This window comes from Mustela nigripes, unplaced genomic scaffold (genome assembly GCF_022355385.1).
Source record: "Mustela nigripes isolate SB6536 unplaced genomic scaffold, MUSNIG.SB6536 HiC_scaffold_635, whole genome shotgun sequence".
Taxonomy (NCBI): Eukaryota; Metazoa; Chordata; class Mammalia; order Carnivora; family Mustelidae; genus Mustela; species Mustela nigripes.
Window position 1 is genome coordinate 49,250 of NW_026740042.1, and position 20,635 is coordinate 69,884.

The following is a 20,635-nucleotide window of genomic DNA, read 5'->3' on the forward strand; positions in this document are numbered from 1 at the left end:
ATTACAATGAATTCTTTGTGACTGGAGTAGACAAGGTAGAAGGAGGAAGGGGGTAAGTGTCCAGGGCCCGGCTGTGGGTCTTCTTCTCAGCGCTCTATTTTGTGTCACTTGTAGCTCTGGGAGCTTGCCCACTTCCTTAGGAGGTGTGTCTGCAAACCCTACAAAAGACATTGCATACTACGAGCCACAATCCTTCTGGCCATACCAATAGTGGTACCCTGGGAATGGCCTATATAAAATATTTCCTCTTGTCCCCTGTGTTTCATGATGAAGTCGATGGAGGCTGGGAGGTCGTATTTTGCCATCTCGTCAAAACTACAAAAGGAAAAGTGAAGTTGAAATCCCCTTGCTTCTAGAATGTGATGCTAACCCTTGAAGATAATGAACAGGTAAGTGAAGGCAAACAATTTTCAACTCTCTTTGGGTATTATCAAGAAGTTATGGGGTGGGGCACCTGGGTGGCTCAGTGGGTTAAAGCCTCTGCCTTCGGCTCAGGTCATGGTCCCAGAGTCCTGGGATCAAGTCCCACATCGGGCTCTCTGCTCAGCAGGGAGCCTGCTTCCCCCTCTCTCTCTGCCTGCTTCTCTGCCTACTTGTGATCTTTGTCTGTCAAATAAATATATCAAATCTTAAAAAAAAGATGTTAAAAAAATTTATGGGGCCCTTGGGTGGCTCAATTGGTTGAGCATCTGACTCTTGATTTCAGCTCAGGTCGTGGTCTCAGGGTGGTGAGGTCGAGCCCTGTGTCTGGCTCTGCACTCAATGTGGAGTCTGTTTGAGCTTCTCTCTCCTTCTCCTCTGCTCCTCCCCCCACTCATGCATGTGCATGCACTTTCTCTCCAGCTCTCTCTCAAATAAATAAATATTTCTTAAAAAAGAATTTATATGGTGTAATATATCTACTTAATAAAGACTTCCGTGAGAACACAAAGTCAGGGAATAAAGTAGCCCCAAGATAGTCTTATAAAGAGGCTGTTTATTTTGCATACAGGGGGATAAAGGAAATATAGAGGTTAAGGAGCAAAACAATAGGAAGGGTGGGGTTAGCCAATAAAGGTTACTACTGACAAACGAGAAACACACTTAAGGTCAAGCAAGCATTCGTTCATTTTCAAGCAAAAATTGACATAAATTGTCATGGTCTGTTACAAGACCTGATTGAGAAAAGACACTTCTGTTCTACTTTATTTCATTCAAACATAAGACAAAATATTTGACACACTTATAAAATAAAATGAAACATTACTTGATGTTATTTGTACCTGAAAGCCCAGAATTCTTTGGAATTTGTCTTCAGGTACTTGTGTTTCCTGGACCAGGTGGTCCCCCTGCTGTTCCCCATCCACACATCATAACCAGCATCTGCCAGAATGAAGCCCAGGCTATTGTTGGGCAGATTGGAGATCCAGCTGCTGGCAGATGTAAACAAACCATGTTGCAAGTAGACAACAAGCCTCTGAGCTAGAAAAAAAAAAAAAAATGCAGAGAATTTCTTCTTAAATGTTGTAGTATCTGTATAGATATCTTATCTGAAATTAAATCCTTTAACATGACAGTTTGTAGTTTTCAAAATATATTTTTAAATTTTATATTGTATAAATATGGTAAATTTTTCATGTTTAATCCCATTGTCATTGTTTAGGAAAGTTTACAAAGTTGCACACTTAGCAAAGTTTACAAAGAATTTTTTTTCAAATGACCAAGTATACCATTAGGTCATGTCTCACTTAAATATATAAACTTTAAAGATTAGAACATTCACATAGCTAATAGTCATGAGAGCACTCATATACATTTTATTTTATTTTATTTTTATTTTAGAGAGAGAGAGAGTGAGAAGGGGGAGGGGCAGAGGGGGAGGGAGAAAGAGAATCTCAAGTAGACTCCATATTGAGCACAGAGCCCAACATAGACCTTGAGCTCACCACCCGGAGATTATGACCTGAGCCAAAAACAAGAGTCGGACATTTAACTGAGCCACTCATGCTTCCATCATATACATTTTAAATAACATATTACAGTAGATGTCAGCCAGACACTGGTCTTAGCCACCCCAGTGCTGTGCAGTGGGCTTATGAAAGAAGTAGCCATGATGAGAGAGATGTAGGTTAACTTGGGCCCCCCAGCATGGGTGCCTTACCACGGCTACTGCTAGGAAAGTATGTCTAACCTGCCTGCAACAGATATCTCACAGGGTACCATCCCCTCAAGGAGACCAAACCAGCCACTTGGAGACTAGTTGGGGGCATCAGACCTTTTCTCTTCTGGAAAGGTCAACAACCCACTATGACTGGCATTGATATATATTTTGGCTATGATTTGCCTTTCTTTCCACATAGGACCACAGCAGAGTTCCAAGAGTTCATGGAGTGTCTGATCTACAAATATGGAACCCCTCATGACATACCTCAAATAATGGGAATCATTGCAGGTCAAAGAAGGTGCATTCCTCAGTATTATGGCCTTGGAAGGCCACTGGTCTGAGAGCGTAACCACCATCAAGAGGCTGCCAGCCCAACCAAGCAATGAAATCAGCGCCCAGTAGAGATGCCAGCTGGGAGATGACATCCTGTAACTGTGGGTCCTGTCCTTAAGGACTCATTTAATACCTTAAACAAATGACTGAATATATTGCTCTAATCAGTAGAACACAGAGTCTAAGAAAAAAAGGGGTAGGATGAAGAATGGTCTTACTCACTATCATCCAGTAACTCACTTGGGAGTTTGTACTTTTTGTCCTCACAATTTAAGGCTCTTATAGATCCAGAGGCCCTGGTCCCCAGACAGAAGACATGTCCACTAGTTCACACAGTAAACATCCTAATAATAAAGCCATGACTGCTGGGAGGCTATGACTTTGGACTCCTCATGATAGAAGACTAGAGGGCAGCAGTGGCAAAGAAAGGAAAAACTATATTAGCAGGAGTCATTGGCCTTGATCATCATGACGAGGTAGGGCTTCTGATACAGAATGAGGATGGAAAAACATACTTGGTGTTCACGAGATTCAGTGGGACATCTTTTGCTACTCCGTTGCCTTGCTTTCCCTATAAAATGTACAAGTACTGCAACTGCGACCTGTTACAGACACAGTAACCCTTCAGGATAAGGGCCTGGCTTGCCACATCAAGGGACACAGCTGAGAGGGAGGGGAATCTACAGTGGGCAGTACAGGTGGGAATTAACAAGTGACAGCCATGGCATTAGGATCAGTGGCAATGGCAGATGTCACACTTTGTTCCACTCAGCTTCCTCTTATAAGTTTCCCCAGAAATTCTGACCTACTCATACCCTGGAAAACCTGCACCTGGATGAAATAAGCTTAATGTGAAAAACAAAAGGATCTGTGTCATGTAAGAGGTGCACTCTCTGTTATTTTGGTGCTCACCCAGACTTCCTTTCCAAAGTAGGTGGAGCTCCCAGATGTTGTGGGTGTTGCTTTCTAAGTGCTCACTATTGCCCCTCTATCCCCCAGGGTGAATGGCAGTTGCCTTACCTAGGAGATTACACCAATAAAAGTAGCCTTAGGCAATAACTAACTGCTGTGGCAATGCAAAAGGCTAACTCCTTAACTTCAAGGCAGGACAGCTTCCACGATGCAGTTCCTGGATCCATAAGCTCCCCTGAGATCAGACTCCAGCGGGACTTAGATGAGACACACCCTTTCTAGCTCCTTTCCTAACCCTCTTGGATTTCCACATGACCTTCTCCTGATGGTAGACCAGCAATAAATCACATGCTTCTGACTCCCTGTCTCTGGCACTGCTTCTAGACAACTCAAAAGCACTTACTGTATTTTGAAATTACCTTTCAATATTTTATTACAGTATTCACAAAATTAGGTCAGACCCTGAAAAATGATTACTATAATTATGTTAAATCTATGTTAACATTTTCTGTCTGGTAGTTCTGACCTTTATAAGAATCCAAAATTACATTGATTGAGGTTGTTTCAAATTAGTATCTTTCCTGAAATATATTTTACTGCTTAAAACTTGAGAGGGCATTTTATAATATGAGAAACATCCTTTTCAAGGAGAAATACCTAAAGAGAAAACTAAAAAAAAAAAAAAAGTTGGCTTTTGTTTGAACAATTAGATGAATAAGCAAAAGTAATCTATTGCATATTCTTCTAGTAAGTGACAGATATAGGATTATAACCCTAGCGACAAATTCGAGTGCTTTATCTTTTTCACCACACTTGTGGATAGTGATGTACCTACTGTTGGGATAAAGAACCATGACCAAACTCATCTCTTTGCTATTATTAGAGGAGACAGGAAGGACATGTTTACCAGCCATTTTCCAAACTTATGTTACCATGTTACCATTTCTAACCCTTCATGAAACAAAGAGATTGGAAAGAACCAACAGAAATTAGTAAAGGGACCCACAAAGCACATTTGGAACAGCTTAGTTTCCATCACACTCTAAAACCATCCTGTGAACAAGAAGCCAGGGGAGAATCGGGCTCTCATCTGGGGGCATGTAGAGACATGGGTGAGAAGTTAATTGTGCGCTTCATCTTTAAGTCTTTTCCTTGTCTGACACTCACTGAGGGCCCAGACAGTCACCAAGTTGTTCTGAATTGAATATTACCTGAACTTTTACTGTTTGTCTTCCCATAAGGAATTCTATAAAGGCCAAGGATGTAACCATCTTCAGTTATAATATCATACACTTCATCTGGGTAGCCCCAATAAGAAATAATTTGGCTCTAGATAAAGAAAAAGGAAGGCTTTTAGGATACAATTTCTGGTCAGTTAATGGAACCTGATAATAACCTAAGCTGTTAATGTAATAATGGACCTTGTATAGTCAGTCTCTCAACCTCAGGACTATTTTTTTTTTTCACTAGTTCACTGATTCATTCAGTAATAGATATTTTAGTACATCTATAAACATCATTCTTATACATTACTTTTTGCCTAACTACTAATCACTCAAACTTTTACCTGCTCAGCCATATAAATTTTAAAATATATGTTTATCCACAAATGTTTGCATGTCTATGATTATAGCTAAGCTTATATCTGGAATTTGCATGTATGTGTGTGTATACAAAAAAGAATTTATAAGTCTTCCACAAAGGCATTTAAATGTCGGTATATATATTTTCACCCAGGGACAAAGTAAGGGTGAAGGGGAAACTGTGAGCTACAGAACGGTAAATGGGGACTATTCATTGACCCATATCAAAATATATGAATACAGGGATATTTTTTTGACTGCAGCTCTATTAAAATAAAAGCCCGCCCTCCCCAATTAAAGAGTAGCATCCACTGTGTTATTTCAGCAGCTTAGCATTTATTTCCTAGCAACTTACAATGTTCATGTTCACTTCAGGGTTCTGAGCTCTTCGATATAGAAAGGCACCTTGCATAGTCCCAAGAATTAAAATAAGAGAGGTCACTCTGAAAAGATAGGACATTTGGGATCTGCATATAAAAGGAGATGTTAATACTACTAAAATTGCAGCAAGTGATACCATTTGACTGTTTAAATAATTCTGTGAGTTAGGGAATATTACTGTTTTCAGGTCAGAAAACCAAAGCCTGGAAAAATTAAGTAACTTGTCTAAGGACACACAATGTATAGTTGGCAGTCAAGAGTTCAATTCATTCTGGCTTCATTCCCACATCAGTGCTTTTCCAGCTGTCTTCTTTTGCAGCACAAAACCCTCTTTGAGGTCTCCATTATAGAATTGTTTAGCCCAATTCCAAAAACTTTATCATATACTACAAGTTAATTGATACCTGAATTAATGATGTAATGATATTCTTACCAGACTAACACTTGTTTATTTCCTTTAAAGATTTTATTGATTTATTTGAGAAAGTGTGTGTGTGAGTGTGTTGGTGTGTATGTGTGAGAAACAGAGTCAGAGATAGAGCACAGAGAGAGAGGCAGACACCCCACAGAATAGGGAGCCAGATGCAGGACTCTGGGATCATGACCAGACCCAAAGGTAGACAATTAACTGATGGAGCCACCTAGGCGTCCCTAGACTAACACTCGTTCAAAGTATGTTTAACAGTTGTTGAGTTTTGGGGAGGGAAGGGGGATGGCGAGAATCTTAAAACAGTAAGAAAAATAACTTGTTATCTATAATGGAACCCTCATAAGACTATCAGCAAACTTTTTTAGCAGAGACTTTGCAAAATATAGATTGCAAAATATACATATATGCAAAAATATATATTTTATATATATATATGTATTTAGGATTTTGTTTTATTTACTTGACAGACAGAGATCAGAAGTAGGCAGAGAGGCAGGCAGAGAGAGAGAGGGGGAAGAAGGCTACCCCCTGAGCAGAGGGCCTGATGTGGGGCTCGATCCAAGGACCCTGGGATCATGACCTGAGCCAAACGCAGATGCTTTAACCCACTGAGCCACCCAGACCCCCTATTCAATATATATTGAATATATATTCAAAGTGCAGAAGGAAGGGAAGAAAGGAGGGAAGGGAAAAAAAAAAAAACAACAACCTGCCAACCACGAGCATTCAACAACCCAACAAAGCTGCCTTTCAAATTGGAAGGGCAGATAGTTTTTCAGACAGGTAAAAGCTGAAGGACTTTATCACCGGTACTAATTGGGCCTTACAGTACACATTAAAGGGACTTCCTCAAGCTGAAATGAAAATAAGTAACGGGAAATCATGTGAAACTATAAAACTGTTCAGGTAAATATATAGTTGAATTCAGAAAACTCTAGTGTTTCATGGTGGTGGTAAATCTTGAGATTTCTTACAAAGCTGGTAAAGAGCAACTGTGAAAGGGAAGGTTAGGAAAGGCAAATCTGCTTGACCACAAAGGCTTTTCTAGACATATTAGTGAAAAGTACTTTCAGCAGTTCAGAAGGTGGAAATTGACTTCCTTAAAATTCTGTCTACCATTTAGAAAATCTTCATTTACTTATACGTATCCTGTATGAGGACCACTGTCCCAGGACCACTGTCCTATCCAGTACTTCAGTTTCTTTGGCAATATCCCCCATTGTGCCCATCCACATTCCGAAGGTGTCCCCGTTGGAGAGCTACTGCATGAGAAAATGTGTTCCATTTTTAGATGCACCTACTTAAAATTATTCCTTAAATTTCTTCTTTGAGAATATCTATATTCTCAATAAATAACATAGATATTTAAAATATAATACAAATAATAAATATCTATATTATTCCTTAAATATCTTTAAGCCAGAATCTAGTTCCTTATAATTTTCATAAACTGATTTTAATATGCTGATGTATCCAATTATTTTTCTTTCTTAAGATCTTTTACATGTTTGCAGATGGTTTTCATGTTTTTGTGACATTTTCTTCAGGCTAGCAACCTAGCAATCTTTATCCCTCTTACCTATTCAAGCAAGATAATTTCAAGTCCACTTATCATCCTGGACATTTTTCCTTGAATGGCCCCATTTATCAACGACCCTTTTGAAATCTGGGGTCCAGCACTGAACCTGGTATTCTAAATGTGTTCTGAGCAGTGTAAATAGTGTGGGACTGTCGCCTGCCTTGTTCTGCACACTCTAATCCATTTGTCGTAGCTTAGGTTTATATTTAGCTTTTTGTCTTAACAGCTCTATTATACTGTTAACTCAGAGTGAACTTAAGGCCAAGTATAATTTTTTTTTCTTAAGTAGGCTGCACACGGGGCTTGAACTCACAGCCCTGAGTTCAAGACCTGAGCTAAGATCAAGAAAACATTTAACCATCTGAGGCACCCAGGCACCTAAGCCCAGTAAAATTCTAAGCTCTCTTTCCTTGATTCTGTAAAATTGTTTTCTAGATACAAAGGTAAGACTTCAAATAACCTCCTCCATTTTTTTTGTTGTTGTTAGATTTCAGTGACTTCTATTGAAATCTTTTAAATTCCTGATCTTAAAGTAACCCTATAAGGCTATTCACCTTGATTTTATGCCATCAAAAACTGATTTGCCATTAATGATTATCGAAGTTATCAATAACACGGTTAGTGAGAACAGACAGAGCTGTGCCTCACACAAGCAGGCAACCTTTGCTGACTGGCATGATATTTTTATAGTATTACAGTCATATTATACCATAAAAAAGCACTCTCTGAGAAAGTATTTTCAATACTGAAACTGACCCACTGAATTAACATTTGGCCTATCTTAGTTTAAGCATAATTCTTGAACGGCTTGCATACTTTCTAGGCAAAGAGTTACTGAGCTCTGTGTCTGAGAATTCTGACTTTGATTCTAGTTGCCAGGGATACCGTATTGACTATGACAATGTTTCTGTCCACTTAAATTCTATTAAGTAAACAACAAATAAGTAGGCAAGAAAGCAAGATAACTTCTAAAAGTGATTAGGTAACATGAAGAAAATGAAACGGGTTGGGGGAATAGAGTCAGAGGGTGGTTCTTTTAAGTCAAATAGTTAGAAAAGTCTTCCTTTAGGTGACTTCTAAGCGGGACTTAAATGAACAGAAAGAGCCAGCCTTGCAAAGATCAGGAATAGGAAAGACGAGAAAAGGTCAAGGTGGCTAGGAAGAGTAAATACAGAAGCCTGTCCTAGCTATTTTGCAATCCTACTTTCTTTAGTTGTCTAGTCATTCTCAAATATCCCAGAAAGATGCACTAGTACCCGTAGCCAACCGTGGACCTACAGCCCTACAGTTATAGCTCTGGGCTGATGGAACCCATTCTGGAGATTGGGGATGGTGGTAAGGTGGGTGGTTATACTAGTCCTTAAAGACTAATGAGAAATCACAAGCCATGATAGCCACCTCCATTCAGTGCTCATAACCATCTCCAATTCTACATACTTTTTAAAGAACATATTAGTGATCACACCAGAAAAGGAAAAGAGTGAAGAATTCATGCAAATGAACAATACTAGAAATACAAGTCAAAGAAAGTATGCTCTGTACTCAAGAACTACATAAACAAAGGCTTACCGCTTTCACAGATATGTGGAAAATCTATTGGGGAACATAAAATAATTCCATTTAGCTATAGCACAGGACATACAAAGATTACCAAGGTTAAGATATAAAGATAGGGTGGGGAAATATCACTGAACAACAGTTTTTATGCCAAGCAGTTGAACTTGGTTCTGTATGAAACTGAGTGCTACTGCAAGTTTTCTGAGAATGGTAGTGACTGACCCAGAAGCTCAGTGGAAAACAGAGATTAGGAAAGGGGAGAAAGTCATTATAATAATAATAATGAAATAATATTCATTATAATAATAAAAAGTCATTATAATAATCCAGTTAAGAAGTAATGACTGCTTGGGGGCACCTCTGCAGCTCAGTCTGTTAAGCACCCCACTCTTGATTTCAGCTCAGGACACAATCTCAGGGTCGTGAAACTGAGCCCGGAGTAAACAAAAACAAAAACAAAAACAAAAACAAAAACAAAAACAAAAACAAAAAAAAAGAAGAAGAAGAAAGAAAGAAAGAAAGAGAAAAAGAGAAAGAAAGAAAAAGAAAAAAAGTAAAGCTTGAGTTTTCTGGTGTAGAATTGCATGGGATTGAATATAAGAGACAGAGGAGAAAAGGTCCAAAGGACCGGAGGACCAATAGTTAATAAGAGTGACAAAAGAGAAACGACTGCAGATGACCATGAGGTTTTAGGCCTGATTGTACAAGAAACGAGGAAGCAGGAGCTGTTTGAGAACAGACTCAAAACAATCCAGGAGACCTGCCCTGGTCTCATCCTTGAAATACTACATAAATTTGGGCAAATTAACTTTAACTTAGTGTTTATATTTACATTACGTAAAATGCTGGTGGCAGAGCGCGGTTGAACTAGATTACCTCAAATCTCCTTTCCAGACAGTTCTGAGATCTTTAGCATATGGTTGTGAAATCTCTTTAAAGCAGGGATTAACTTCTGTCTAGAATATCAGCTTTATTTTGTTTATAACAAATAAATTAATAGATTCATATGACTTTTATAAAACCTTGAAATTAATAGAAAAATGTAGATACATCTGTTTCCTCTGAATTTCTCTAATACTGCGGTCATACTTGTCTTTGTGTATGTTTGTAAAACTGGGATTTTACTAGTTTTGTAGCCAGTTTTTCAACATTATAGAATGAATAATTTTCTGTACATCCTTAAATATTTAAAGCCATATTTTCTTAGTAGGTTGTTTGGTTATAGCCGTCAATGTTTCTTTTTTTTTTTTTCTTTCAAGATTTTATTTATTTATTTGAGAGAGAGCATGCGAGGAGAGAGGTCGTAGGAGAAACAGACTCCCTGCTGAGCAGGGAGCCTGATGCAGGACTCCATTCCTGGACTCCAGGATTGTGACCTGAGTCGAAGGCAGTTGCTTAACCAACTGAGCCACCCAGGTGCCCCTAGACATCAATGTTTCTAATAACATTGAGGTAAACACATTTTTAATCTTTTTTTTTTTTTTTTTTAAGATTTTATTTATTTATCAGAGAGAGAGAGGGGGAGAGAGAGAGAGCACAGGCAGACAGAATGGCAGGCAGAGGCAGAGGGAGAAGCAGGCTCCCTGCTGAGCAAGGAGCCTGACGTGGGACTTGATCCCAGGACGCTGGGATCATGACCTGAGCCGAAGGCAGCTGCTTAACCAACTGAGCCACCCAGGTGTCCCGAGGTAAACACATTTTTATGTAAATTTTAATGTATAACTATATATTATTTCCCCCAGATAAATGTCTAGACCTGGTATGTTTCATTCAAAGAACAGAGTTTTAGGATTTTTGATAAATTATCAAACTCTACTCCGGTTTGCTATTATATTTTGTCCTGTGCATTTTGCAACACACAAGTTGTAAATAACTATGAATTTAATGTTTTTCTGTTCAGCTCTATCTTTTATTTTTATGTCTTTTTACAGGCTGTAATTCTATATTTCAATCTATATTTTCTTTTCTTTTATCAGATATATGTATTGTTGGTCCACCACCAATTTGATGTATGGTAATTTCTTCACAAGGGGGCATAAAGTAAAACTTTTAATTTTTAAATTTTTTCATTATCTGGCTACCACTGTCCACTTTCGTAGCACTTCTCATAGCTATCCAGTTTCTCTAGTTTTGCAGGTAGTAATTTATCCACAATCTAGGGTAACTGAATTCTTTATTTTTTAACAGTTCACAGTTCTCATTGCTTTTTGTTGTTTCACTGAGAATGTCCAGGACAATATTGAAGAGAAACGAACCGGTCATGTGTCCTTGACTTGCTCATCTTTATATACCTCAGAGCACGTGGAATGTGTTCTAAAATATGTACCGAAGAGCCGAGTGAGCTCAAGTTTTCTGGTGAACGGTCACCAATCTGACACGCAGACGTTACGGTCCCCCTTTGACAGATGGAGAAACTGAGGCTCAGGGTTACAGGGCAGCCACAGAGCCGGAGCCAACCTGAAAAGGACAGCACCTGCACTCACGTGCTTCCGGAGGAGGTGAGCAGCGGCCTTCCGGGTCCCTCCCTCCGCCCTGCGGGACTGCGCGGTCACTCCCGCTGCGGCTCCGGCCTGGGGCGGCGCTGTCGCGCTCCATGCTGCATCCCTGCCCCCTCCGCGAGGCTCGGAGAACCCGGGCGTGGCCCGCCCCGCCCGCCTCCCGTCTGCCCCCTGGAGGCCGGCGGGCGGCACTGCGCGCGGGCGGGGCGGGGCGGGCCTGGAGCGGGGAATCCGACAGCCGCGTGCGGCCTCACCCCGAGACCCCGGGCCATGGCGCGGGTGCTGATCGTGGGCGCCGGGCTGACGGGAAGCCTGTGCGCAGCGCTGCTCAGGAAGGAGGCGCCCCCTCCAGTGCACCTCACGGTGTGGGAGGAGGCTGGGGACTCAGGTAGGTCGTGGGGTGGTCGAAACCGGGGAAAGGAAGCCGGCGCCTGCTGGTGGCCTACAGCCGGAGGTCTGTGGGACGATCCGGTCACCGCGGCCGCCACCTCCCGGCGGCAGCGTGCGCGGTACATGCCCGGTCACGTGACCGGAGCCTCCAGCTCCCCAGAGACGCCCGAGGGGGGCGGAGTAGGCGGTGACCCCCGCGCCGGGCGGGGAGCGAGGGAGTGGGAGGAGCCCCGCGGGGCGGGGAGGGAGGAGCGGGAGGAGCCCTGGGTAGGAGGAGGGGGGCCACTGGGGGAGTAGGAAGATCCCCGCGCGGGGTCAGGAGCGTGAGGAGAGAGGACACCCGGGATGAGGAGTGGGGGTTTGGGGCGGGAGGCGGGAGGAGCCCCGCGCGGGTGAGGGAGGAGGAAGGAGCCTAGGGTAGGAGGAGAGGGGGGATAGGGAGAGAGGGAGCCTCGGTCAGGGTCTAGGGTCCGGAAGAGCAGGAGGAGCCCTGGGCTGGGGAAGTGGGCGTGGCGGGAGGGAGGGGAGCAGGGAGAGGGAACCTTGGTAAGGGTCCGGGAAGAGCGGGAGGAGCACAGGTTCAGGGACCCAGAGCGGGAGGAGTCCCGCGCGGGGTCAGGGAGGAGGAGCGGGAGGTGTGCCACCCCGAGGGCAGCCCAGGAGCTCTGGCAGTATGCACAGCTTGGGCCTACCCCCTTGGCCAGTGCGCGGGTTTTTTTGTTTTTGTTGTTGTTGTTTTGGTTTTCATCTCGGCCTGGCCGTGCTTTCCAGGACATCTGCACATGTCGAGGATCCCAAAGTGCCCTTGGACCAGGACTACCAGGATCTAGTTGACAGACTCCCTTTTTTTTTCTCACGAAACCCGTTTGCGGGAGTGAAAACATGCTCCCAGTGATTATTCTGACATGTCATGCGTTTTTTCGTTGGACGTTCTCCACGCACCCATTCCTGTTGTTTAAATGTGTGAATCCAGGGGCCAGGCACAGCGCTGAACACCGCTGTGTCCTCTTTAAAAATACTTCGCAGTGACCAAGTTGTCCTAAGGATGGTAGAGGACAAAGCCCAAAACTAAAACAGAAAAGCACAACAAAGTCCTCTTTTAATACAGCCCTAATCTCTTTGGCCCCCCCGGGGGTGCATAATTGAGGTGTTCATTGCAGAAGGGTCATTCTGATGCACTAAGATGTTTCTTGTGAATGAATCCAAGGGGGAAGAATGACGACAGCCAGGAGCCCTTATAATCCACAGAGTACGGTTGACTTGGGTGCTCAGTACATCACCTGCACGCCTCACTATGCCAAGCAACACCAAAGGTGAGTTAGTTGGCAGAAATCAATCTTCATGCCCATAGGATGTAAAAAGATAGAAATCATTAACAGAGCGACACCTTGCCCCGTGATATAGTGAAGATATTACAATAACGTCATTGATGGCATTAGCCTGAGTTAAGTGGGAAAGCCAGAGTCCCTTCCTCCCAAGGGTGGTCCTGGATACTGGAAGAGACGCTACATCCAGGGTTCAATTTAAATATGAGCTACTGTGCTGTGTTGGCAAAGAGGACAGCTAGTCCTGGGGGAACTGCATACCTTTCTATGTTCACTGTCTGTAATTTTGAGATATACAAGAAAATAGGCCTTCAGCTAATGTCAGCAAGATTTATAGATTCGCAAAACGTTTCTGTTCTTCACCTGGATGATGGTTTACTGATTTTTTAAGGAAACTCTGTGCCCCACGTGGGACTTGAACTCACCACCTCAAGACCAAGAGTCCCCTGCTCTATTGACTGAGCCAGCCAGGTGCCCCTTGAATTGTTTTCTTAACGTAAAACATGCACTGAGTCAATCTTATGAAGATTTCTAGTTATTATGTAGAGTGATACTCTCTAAGGATTCTTGGAAGAGAATACAGTATTTTTAAGCTAACTGATAGTGGTATTTAATTATATCATATATATTGATTTATTTCAGTTTTTATGATGACCTGTTAGCTCTTGGCATTTTGAAGCCCCTGACCTCTCCTATTGAAGGGATGGTGATGAAAGAAGGAGACTGTAACTTTGTGGCACCTCAAGGAGTTTCTTCAATTATTAAGCACTACTTGAAGGAATCAGGTGGGGATAGGAGTTTCTCTGCTTTCTTTTACTATTGGCATTTAAAGATAAAAGTTGTAAACATAATTAAATATTAATACTATAAAGAAAGTTATAAAATAGATGTTCTTCTCTTTACCAATAGCTGATTTTCTTTTATCCCTAATAATAGTTTTCAGTGTATGCGTCTAGAAAAAACTTTATGCATCTGTGTATTGATTTACATGGCTGCCTCTATTTATTTATTCATGTATGTTTATATTTCTTCTTTTAAAGTATACCAATGGGATTACTTTTCATAAACCAATACCTTGTTTGGTCTATTTGTCATAAATCAGTCCCCCCCAATTATCTATCTGTCTACCTCCTATTGGTTCTGTTTCTCTGGAAAATCCTAATACATCATCATAAACTAAATCATATCTTAGGTCTATTTTCATAACAACAAATTCAGTATGCTTCATTTTTCTCAATGCCTGTTCAGTGTTATATGATTTCTTTATGAATAAATAAATTCATTGTTTATGTCAGGATTAGCTTTCTGGAAAATATTTAGGTTGTTGGTGGGGTGAGGGGTTGTTTTGGTTTTTGCTAATACCGGTACTGCTGCATTGTTTAAGTGTAACACACTTCTTTAGGCCTATCTGTAGGACCAGTTTCTAACAGGACAGTTGCTGTATCAAATGGTATTGTGAATTTTTAATTAAACTAGGTGGTTCCATCTGTTCCTCTTAAAGAATATCTCGTCAGCAGTGAATGAGGAGGTGCCTGGGTGGCTCAGTCAGCATCCGACTCTTGGTTTTGTCTCAGGTCACAATCTCAGGGTGGTGGGATGGAGCCCCACTCTGAGCTCAGTGGGGAATCTGCTTGAGATTCTCTCCCTGTCCCTCTGCCCCTCCCACTCATGTTCTCTCTCTAAAACAAGTAAATAAATCTTTAAAAAAAATTTTAAAAAGCAGTGAATGAAAATTTCTCTCTCTGTGCGTCTTGATATTATGGAGATTTTTAATTTTTGCTAGTGGGGCAGGTTAAAGCTGATGTCTTTTTGTGTTCTGATTTGTATTTCCATAGTTATGACTGAGTTTATGCATCTTCGTGTTTTTAGCGAGCTCTTTCCACCTTCTTTCTGTGAATTTCTTATTTATCTTTGTCCATTTTCTTATGGATTTTTTATGGAGTACCTATTGTCCATTTCTTATAACCTTTGTCCATTTTCTATTAGGATTTTCATTTATTCTTTATGTATTTTATGCATGTTATGAAATGATCTTTTTTTAAAAAGTTGATAAGTGATCTTGGATGATAAACAATTTGGGTTTTTTAAATTTTTTAAAGATTTTATTTTTGTGGGGGAGAGCAAGCGCATGTGCATGAGGCAGCAGGCAGAAGGAGAAACAGATTCCTCGGGTGAGCAGGGCGCCCGACCCAGAACTTGATCCCAGGGCCCCGGGGAACATGACCTGAGCAGATGCTTCACTGACTGAGCCCCCCAGGCACCCAACAATTTGTTTTTTTAATTTTTTTTTTTTTTTAAGATTTAATTTATTTATTTATTTGACAGAGAGCACAAGCAGGCAGAGAGAGAGAGAGAGAGAGAGAGAGGAAGCAGGCTCCCCGCTGAGCCGAGAGCCCAATGTGGGCCATGACCCACCCAGGCGCCCCAATTTGTTTTTTTTTAACAGAAGTAAGTTTCTTGATGAATCATAAGTAAGTAAGGTGCCCAATTCAAGATCACTGATGAAAGGTGCTGAGATGTTTTCTTCTATAAACTGTTTCTAGAATAATTATTATTTTTTTTTTCTAGAATAATTATTGTTTTGATTTTCTTCATCAAATTTTACTTGTTGGGAACCCCAAGAATCCCTGATAGCAGGCAAGGGAGGGGTCGGTTAGATTCAATATCATACAACATGGGGACATAGTAGATGTCATTCTGGTTAGACAGCTTCTTATAATATATAATATATAATGTAAAATATATAATATATAATTATATAGTATTATGTTATATTAATTATATATTTAATATATTTTATAGATATAATTATATATAAATATCTAATATATTTTATATATGATTGGTTATTAACATATAACTATATATAATATATAATATAATATATTTATATGTATTATATACACAAATATATATAATAGGATATTATTATATATAATAGGATATATTTGTATATATATGATTTATTAAAAAGAATTGGCTCGTGATTAGGGAGATTGGCAGGTGTCAAGATCTGCAGGATGAACTGGCAAATCCCAATACAAGGGGTAGAAAAACTCCCAACAACCCCTTCTCCCAGTCTGAAGGCTCTCCGTCAGGAAGATTCTTTCATTTTGGGGAGGGTCAGTCTTTTTGTTTCACACGTGCCAATGACTGGATGAGAGCCATGGGCATTAAGTAGGGAGGGTAATCTGCCTTACTCATTCTACCAATTTAAACGTTAATCTCATCCAAAATCATTGTCAAAGACAGAGCCAGAATAATATTTGACCAAATATCTTGGGGGGACTCCATGACCCAGTCAAGCTAGTGCATAAAATTAACCCTTACAGAATGTGATAGCATTGGATTTTTGTAGAATGTCACCGTCAGCTTCATCTCTTGCCACCATATAACTTTTAAAAAAATCTCGTTTCCATCATGATTTGACCCAATTTGGATGTTCCTATTTACTGAAATCCTCAAGTACTTACCAGCTGTATTATATGTCCTATCCATCCGTCCACGCACGCATACATCCCTTCAGTAAACACTTACTGAGTACTTCCTATATGCCAGATGCTGTGTTAGGTGCTAAGGATACAAAAACCAAAGTCCTTGCCCTCTTACATCTGTTGTTCTTCTGGCAGAGGAACAGTCCTTGAATACACAGTACCTACATCCTTCTCTTGGTAGGTGTTTGGGAGAATATATATTTTATCTTCCAATTTTGCTTTGGAAGCTCTTGGGAAAAAAGGTCATATTTAATTATCTGTGGCTCACTAGAGTTTAACCTATCCTGTACATGGCTTAGGTCTCAGAACGTACCCTTGTACCAGGATCCAAGGTGCCGCCGGTGCTGCCGGCCTGGGGTCCACAATTAAGAGAACCACAGACATACACCTTGCAGAATACTTTGGGACCCTTGGGATGCATATCCAGGGCATCCGGCTGGGTATGGAGAATTTCTAGGTCCGTGGACTTCAGTTCCCTGAAGCACACATGCCTGCTTACCACTGCCCGTAACCGTGCACCGCTCTTTCCCACGGCACCCTAAATAAATAGAACCGAGTGAAGGGGAACGGTTCAGGCCGGCCTGGAGCTGGCGGGTGGGAGTTGAAGGGGCCTCGGGGCAAGCAGGCAGGTTGGAGGCTGTTTACTAGCCCTTGCTCCAGTGTATGAACAGAACGAAGCTAATTGCCTCAAAGAGATGGATGCCTGGGCCTAGTTAGCACCTTGTTCCTTCTAATATATTTGCATTTGATTTAAAAACTGAATGTTCACAGTGTTGCCGTGGGATTCCAGGGACAGTGAAAGCATCTGAGGTCTAGAGACGTGACATCGAGGAAATGAGTGGTTTTGGATGGATAAGACATACCTGATACAGGCAGATATTCTGAATCAATGTCAGAACGACTGTGGAGGGACCTTCTAGGGGAGGAGGATGGAGTCGCCTCAGGAAGGAAGCTTCAGGGCCAGGCGGACATAAGCCGGATGTTGCATGGCTGGGATGCTGTGGTGTCCCCTGGAAATGATGAACGAAATCTTCCAACGTGCTTTTGTGTCTTGTTCTTTCTTCATTTCTTGCTTTTCTGTTCCTGAGACTGCATACAAGTAGATTTGTAAAAACAAATCCAAGTTTTCTGGTAATTGAGATGTGAGTAAGTGCTTGGTCTCACGGAGACTTAGCGATCCAGGGATATTTTCTTATCTTTTGGTTTATGGTTCCTGATTCATTCTCTTCAACTGGTACTTAGGAAATTGCAGTATGTGGCGAGTACTCTACTGTGTATGAGATACGGTCTTCACAGACACAGACACAGAGCAGACATGGTTCCTTCCCTGGGGGCTCACAGGTTAATAGGGAAGAAAATATTAGCCAAATAACTACTCAGGTAATTATCAAAATACCTTGGTGATAAAGAAGAAAAATGCGATGAGAGGACATTCTCAACCATATTTCTCTTCATTCTAAATTTTTTTAAAGATTTTATTTATTTGACAGAAATCACAAGTAGGCAGAGAGGCAGGCAGAGAGAGGGGGAAGCAGGCTCCCCGCCCAGCAGAGAGCCCGATGTGGTGCTCGATCCCAGGACCCTGGGATCATGACCTGAGCCAAAGGAAGAGGCTTTAACCCACTGAGCCACCCAGGTGCTCCCTCATTCCAATTCTTAATAAAGGTAAATTGATCCACTAACGAGAGCTTGGATCTCGTTCACAGACACCTTTTTAAGGTTTAAGAGGGAAAGAGAGGAATTCCGACTTAATGGGGAAGTGAGCCCCGAGAAGGGCACCTTCACTGTTCAGTTCCCCTGAATGGATCCAGTCTGTAACTCCTCTCTCTCTGCCTGTTCATACTGGAAACCCTGAGGATGTGAACATGACCTTGCTTTTGGACAGGTGCTGATGTCTGCTTCAGACACCGTGTGACTCAGGTCAACCTGCGGAATGACAAGTGGGAAGTCTCCAAGGAAACAGGTCCCCCCGAGCAGTTTGATATCGTTGTCCTCACGATGCCGGTTCCGCGGATTCTGCAGCTCCAAGGCGACATCGCAAACTGTGAGTCCCGGCCTGGCTGTCCACCTCACGGAGTGGGGTTCCTCTCACAAGGCGTGAGCTTAGTGTAACTCTCTCAGCAAACGGCACATTGTGGATTCTATTGATTTGCGTGTTTTAGAAACCGATGCTATGGCCTTGTCTGTGATGTTAGTCAAGGTTAAACTTAAACCCACAGAATTTTTTTTTTTAAAGATTTTATTTATTTACTTGAGAGAGAGACAGTGAGAGAGAGCATGAACGAGGAGAAGGTCAGAGAGAGAAGCAGACTCCCCATGGAGCTGGGAGCCCAATGCGGGACTCGATCCCTGGACTCCAGGATCATGACCTGAGCCGAAGGCAGTCGTCCAACCAACTGAGCCACCCAGGCGTCCCCAGAATTTTTTTTTAACCAGTTAAAACTTGAACATTTTTCTTACCACCCTTGCTTTTAAGAGGTAAATGTTTTTGATGAACCTGCAGTTGTTTGGCCTAAAGGAAGACCAGTCTCTTTGTGTCTATCCTGGAGATAAGAAGGTTTTTATGATACAAGAATTGATCGCATTGGGCACCTGGGTGGCTCAGCTGGTTAAGCATCTGCCTTTGGCTCCGGTCATGATCCCAGGGGCCTGGGATCAAGCCCCTCATTGGGCTTCCTGCCCAGCGGGAAGTCTGCTTCTCCCTCTGCCTGCTGCTCCCCCTGCTCGAGCGCGTGCTCTCTCTCTCTCAAATAAATACATGAAATCTTAAAATAGAATAAGAAAAAGAAAATGTTTACAAATGATTGACTTGGTATACTTGACGGAGGGTAAGTTTCTTTGGGTTTTATCAGCTCAAATCAGAATTGGACCCCATGCAAATAAGGCTGTGTTTAGTTCATTGTAAAGAAGCCACCCTAGCTATAAAGGGCTAAAACAGAACACCCCACCATAATCCTTTCCACCTGTGGGTCTAAAACAAAGGGATTGGTTATTTGAGATGGAGGGAGGGAGAGGGAGTGCGAGGGGAAGGGCAGAGGGAGAGGATCTCAAGCTGACTCCCCACTAAAGGGGGAGCCAGAGCAGGGCTCCCTCTCCTGACCCTAAGATCCTGACCTGAGCTGAAATCAAGAGTCCAGTGCTCAAAAGACTGAGCCACCCAGGTGCCCCTAAAATGCAGGGATCAAAAACATGTGGTTTTCCTTTAAATTCTAAATCTCAACGCGGAGCTCAGTATGAGGACTATTCAGGTCTTCTCTCTGTTTTCCCGAGAGCCTTAAATAGTGCTTGTGTGATTGTTACCCGGTTGCGTCCTAGTTCCCCTGTGGAAGACATCCATCTACGAAGCCACGTGCTGCCACCTCGTGGACTCTTTGTGTAGTGCATGTCCCCTCAGAATTTTTAAACCAGAGGGGACTTGGAAGAAGAGTGCAAAACAGAAAACACGGAAAACCGCGACTGTAATTCACGAAACCCCACAGTGTCACAGGGAAATCACCTTAGACCCACAATAACTGAGTAACGTGCTCAGAAGTGCTAGTCAGTGACAGGCCTCGCCTTCCTACCAACTGTGAGCAGCCCTGAGCCTTTACTTTCTTTGCATTTCCTTCTCACACTGTCCCCCTTTTAAATCATGTCTGCCTTTTTGGATCAATGCAAATACCATCACTCCCGTGAGACACTTCCCTGTTGATTACACGTGGTCTGGGTTTTCCCGTATGCACTGCTCTCTCCTTACTTTGCTTTTTACAGAAGACATGGAGCTACTATTTTTTTTGTCAATTACTTGTTACATTTATTACATTATTTCAGGTGGGAGAACAGGGAATCCTTATGGCTCACGGAGACAACCTCTTAGAATTTGTGGTTTGCCTTTTGGTACTATAACTGTGCTGCTCTCTATGTATTAATATCACAGGATTATCTTTCGTGATCTTAAGACATTATTATTATGATTATTTCCATTCTTGGTGCTGAAGGAATAAGCATCTGTTTTATTCCTCCACTTGATT

The 20,635-nt window shown here is 42.0% G+C and overlaps 2 protein-coding genes across 11 annotated transcripts in view; one reads left to right on the forward strand and one right to left on the reverse strand.

Annotated features, from left to right (window-relative positions):
* Positions 1–158: 158 nt before the first annotated feature.
* LOC132008666 (lipase member J-like) lies at positions 159–11,513 on the reverse strand. Its single transcript, XM_059387268.1, has 5 exons — positions 11,392–11,513; positions 5,327–5,438; positions 4,600–4,717; positions 1,263–1,461; positions 159–315 (listed from the first exon to the last, which is right to left on the reverse strand). Exons 1-5 carry the CDS (start codon positions 11,511–11,513, stop codon positions 159–161), a joined length of 708 nt encoding a protein of 235 aa, XP_059243251.1.
* LOC132008664 (renalase-like) overlaps positions 10,653–20,635 on the forward strand; it is a 46,932-nt gene continuing 36,949 nt past the window's right edge. For 8 of the 10 annotated variants that reach the window (XR_009401691.1, XR_009401692.1, XR_009401690.1 and 5 more), the window contains exons 1-4: positions 11,589–11,804; positions 13,014–13,119; positions 13,774–13,916; positions 18,511–18,669. Coding sequence is in view for 6 of the 10 variants with exons in the window: in XM_059387264.1 (XP_059243247.1) it covers positions 11,687–11,804; positions 13,014–13,119; positions 13,774–13,916; positions 18,511–18,669 (526 nt within the window). In the remaining 4 variants the exon portion in view is untranslated. Of the gene's footprint in view, positions 11,417–11,588; positions 11,805–13,013; positions 13,120–13,773; positions 13,917–18,510; positions 18,670–19,128; positions 19,359–20,635 lie in introns of those variants that run through there. The other 2 variants (XM_059387263.1, XM_059387267.1) reach the window with 2 other exon arrangements.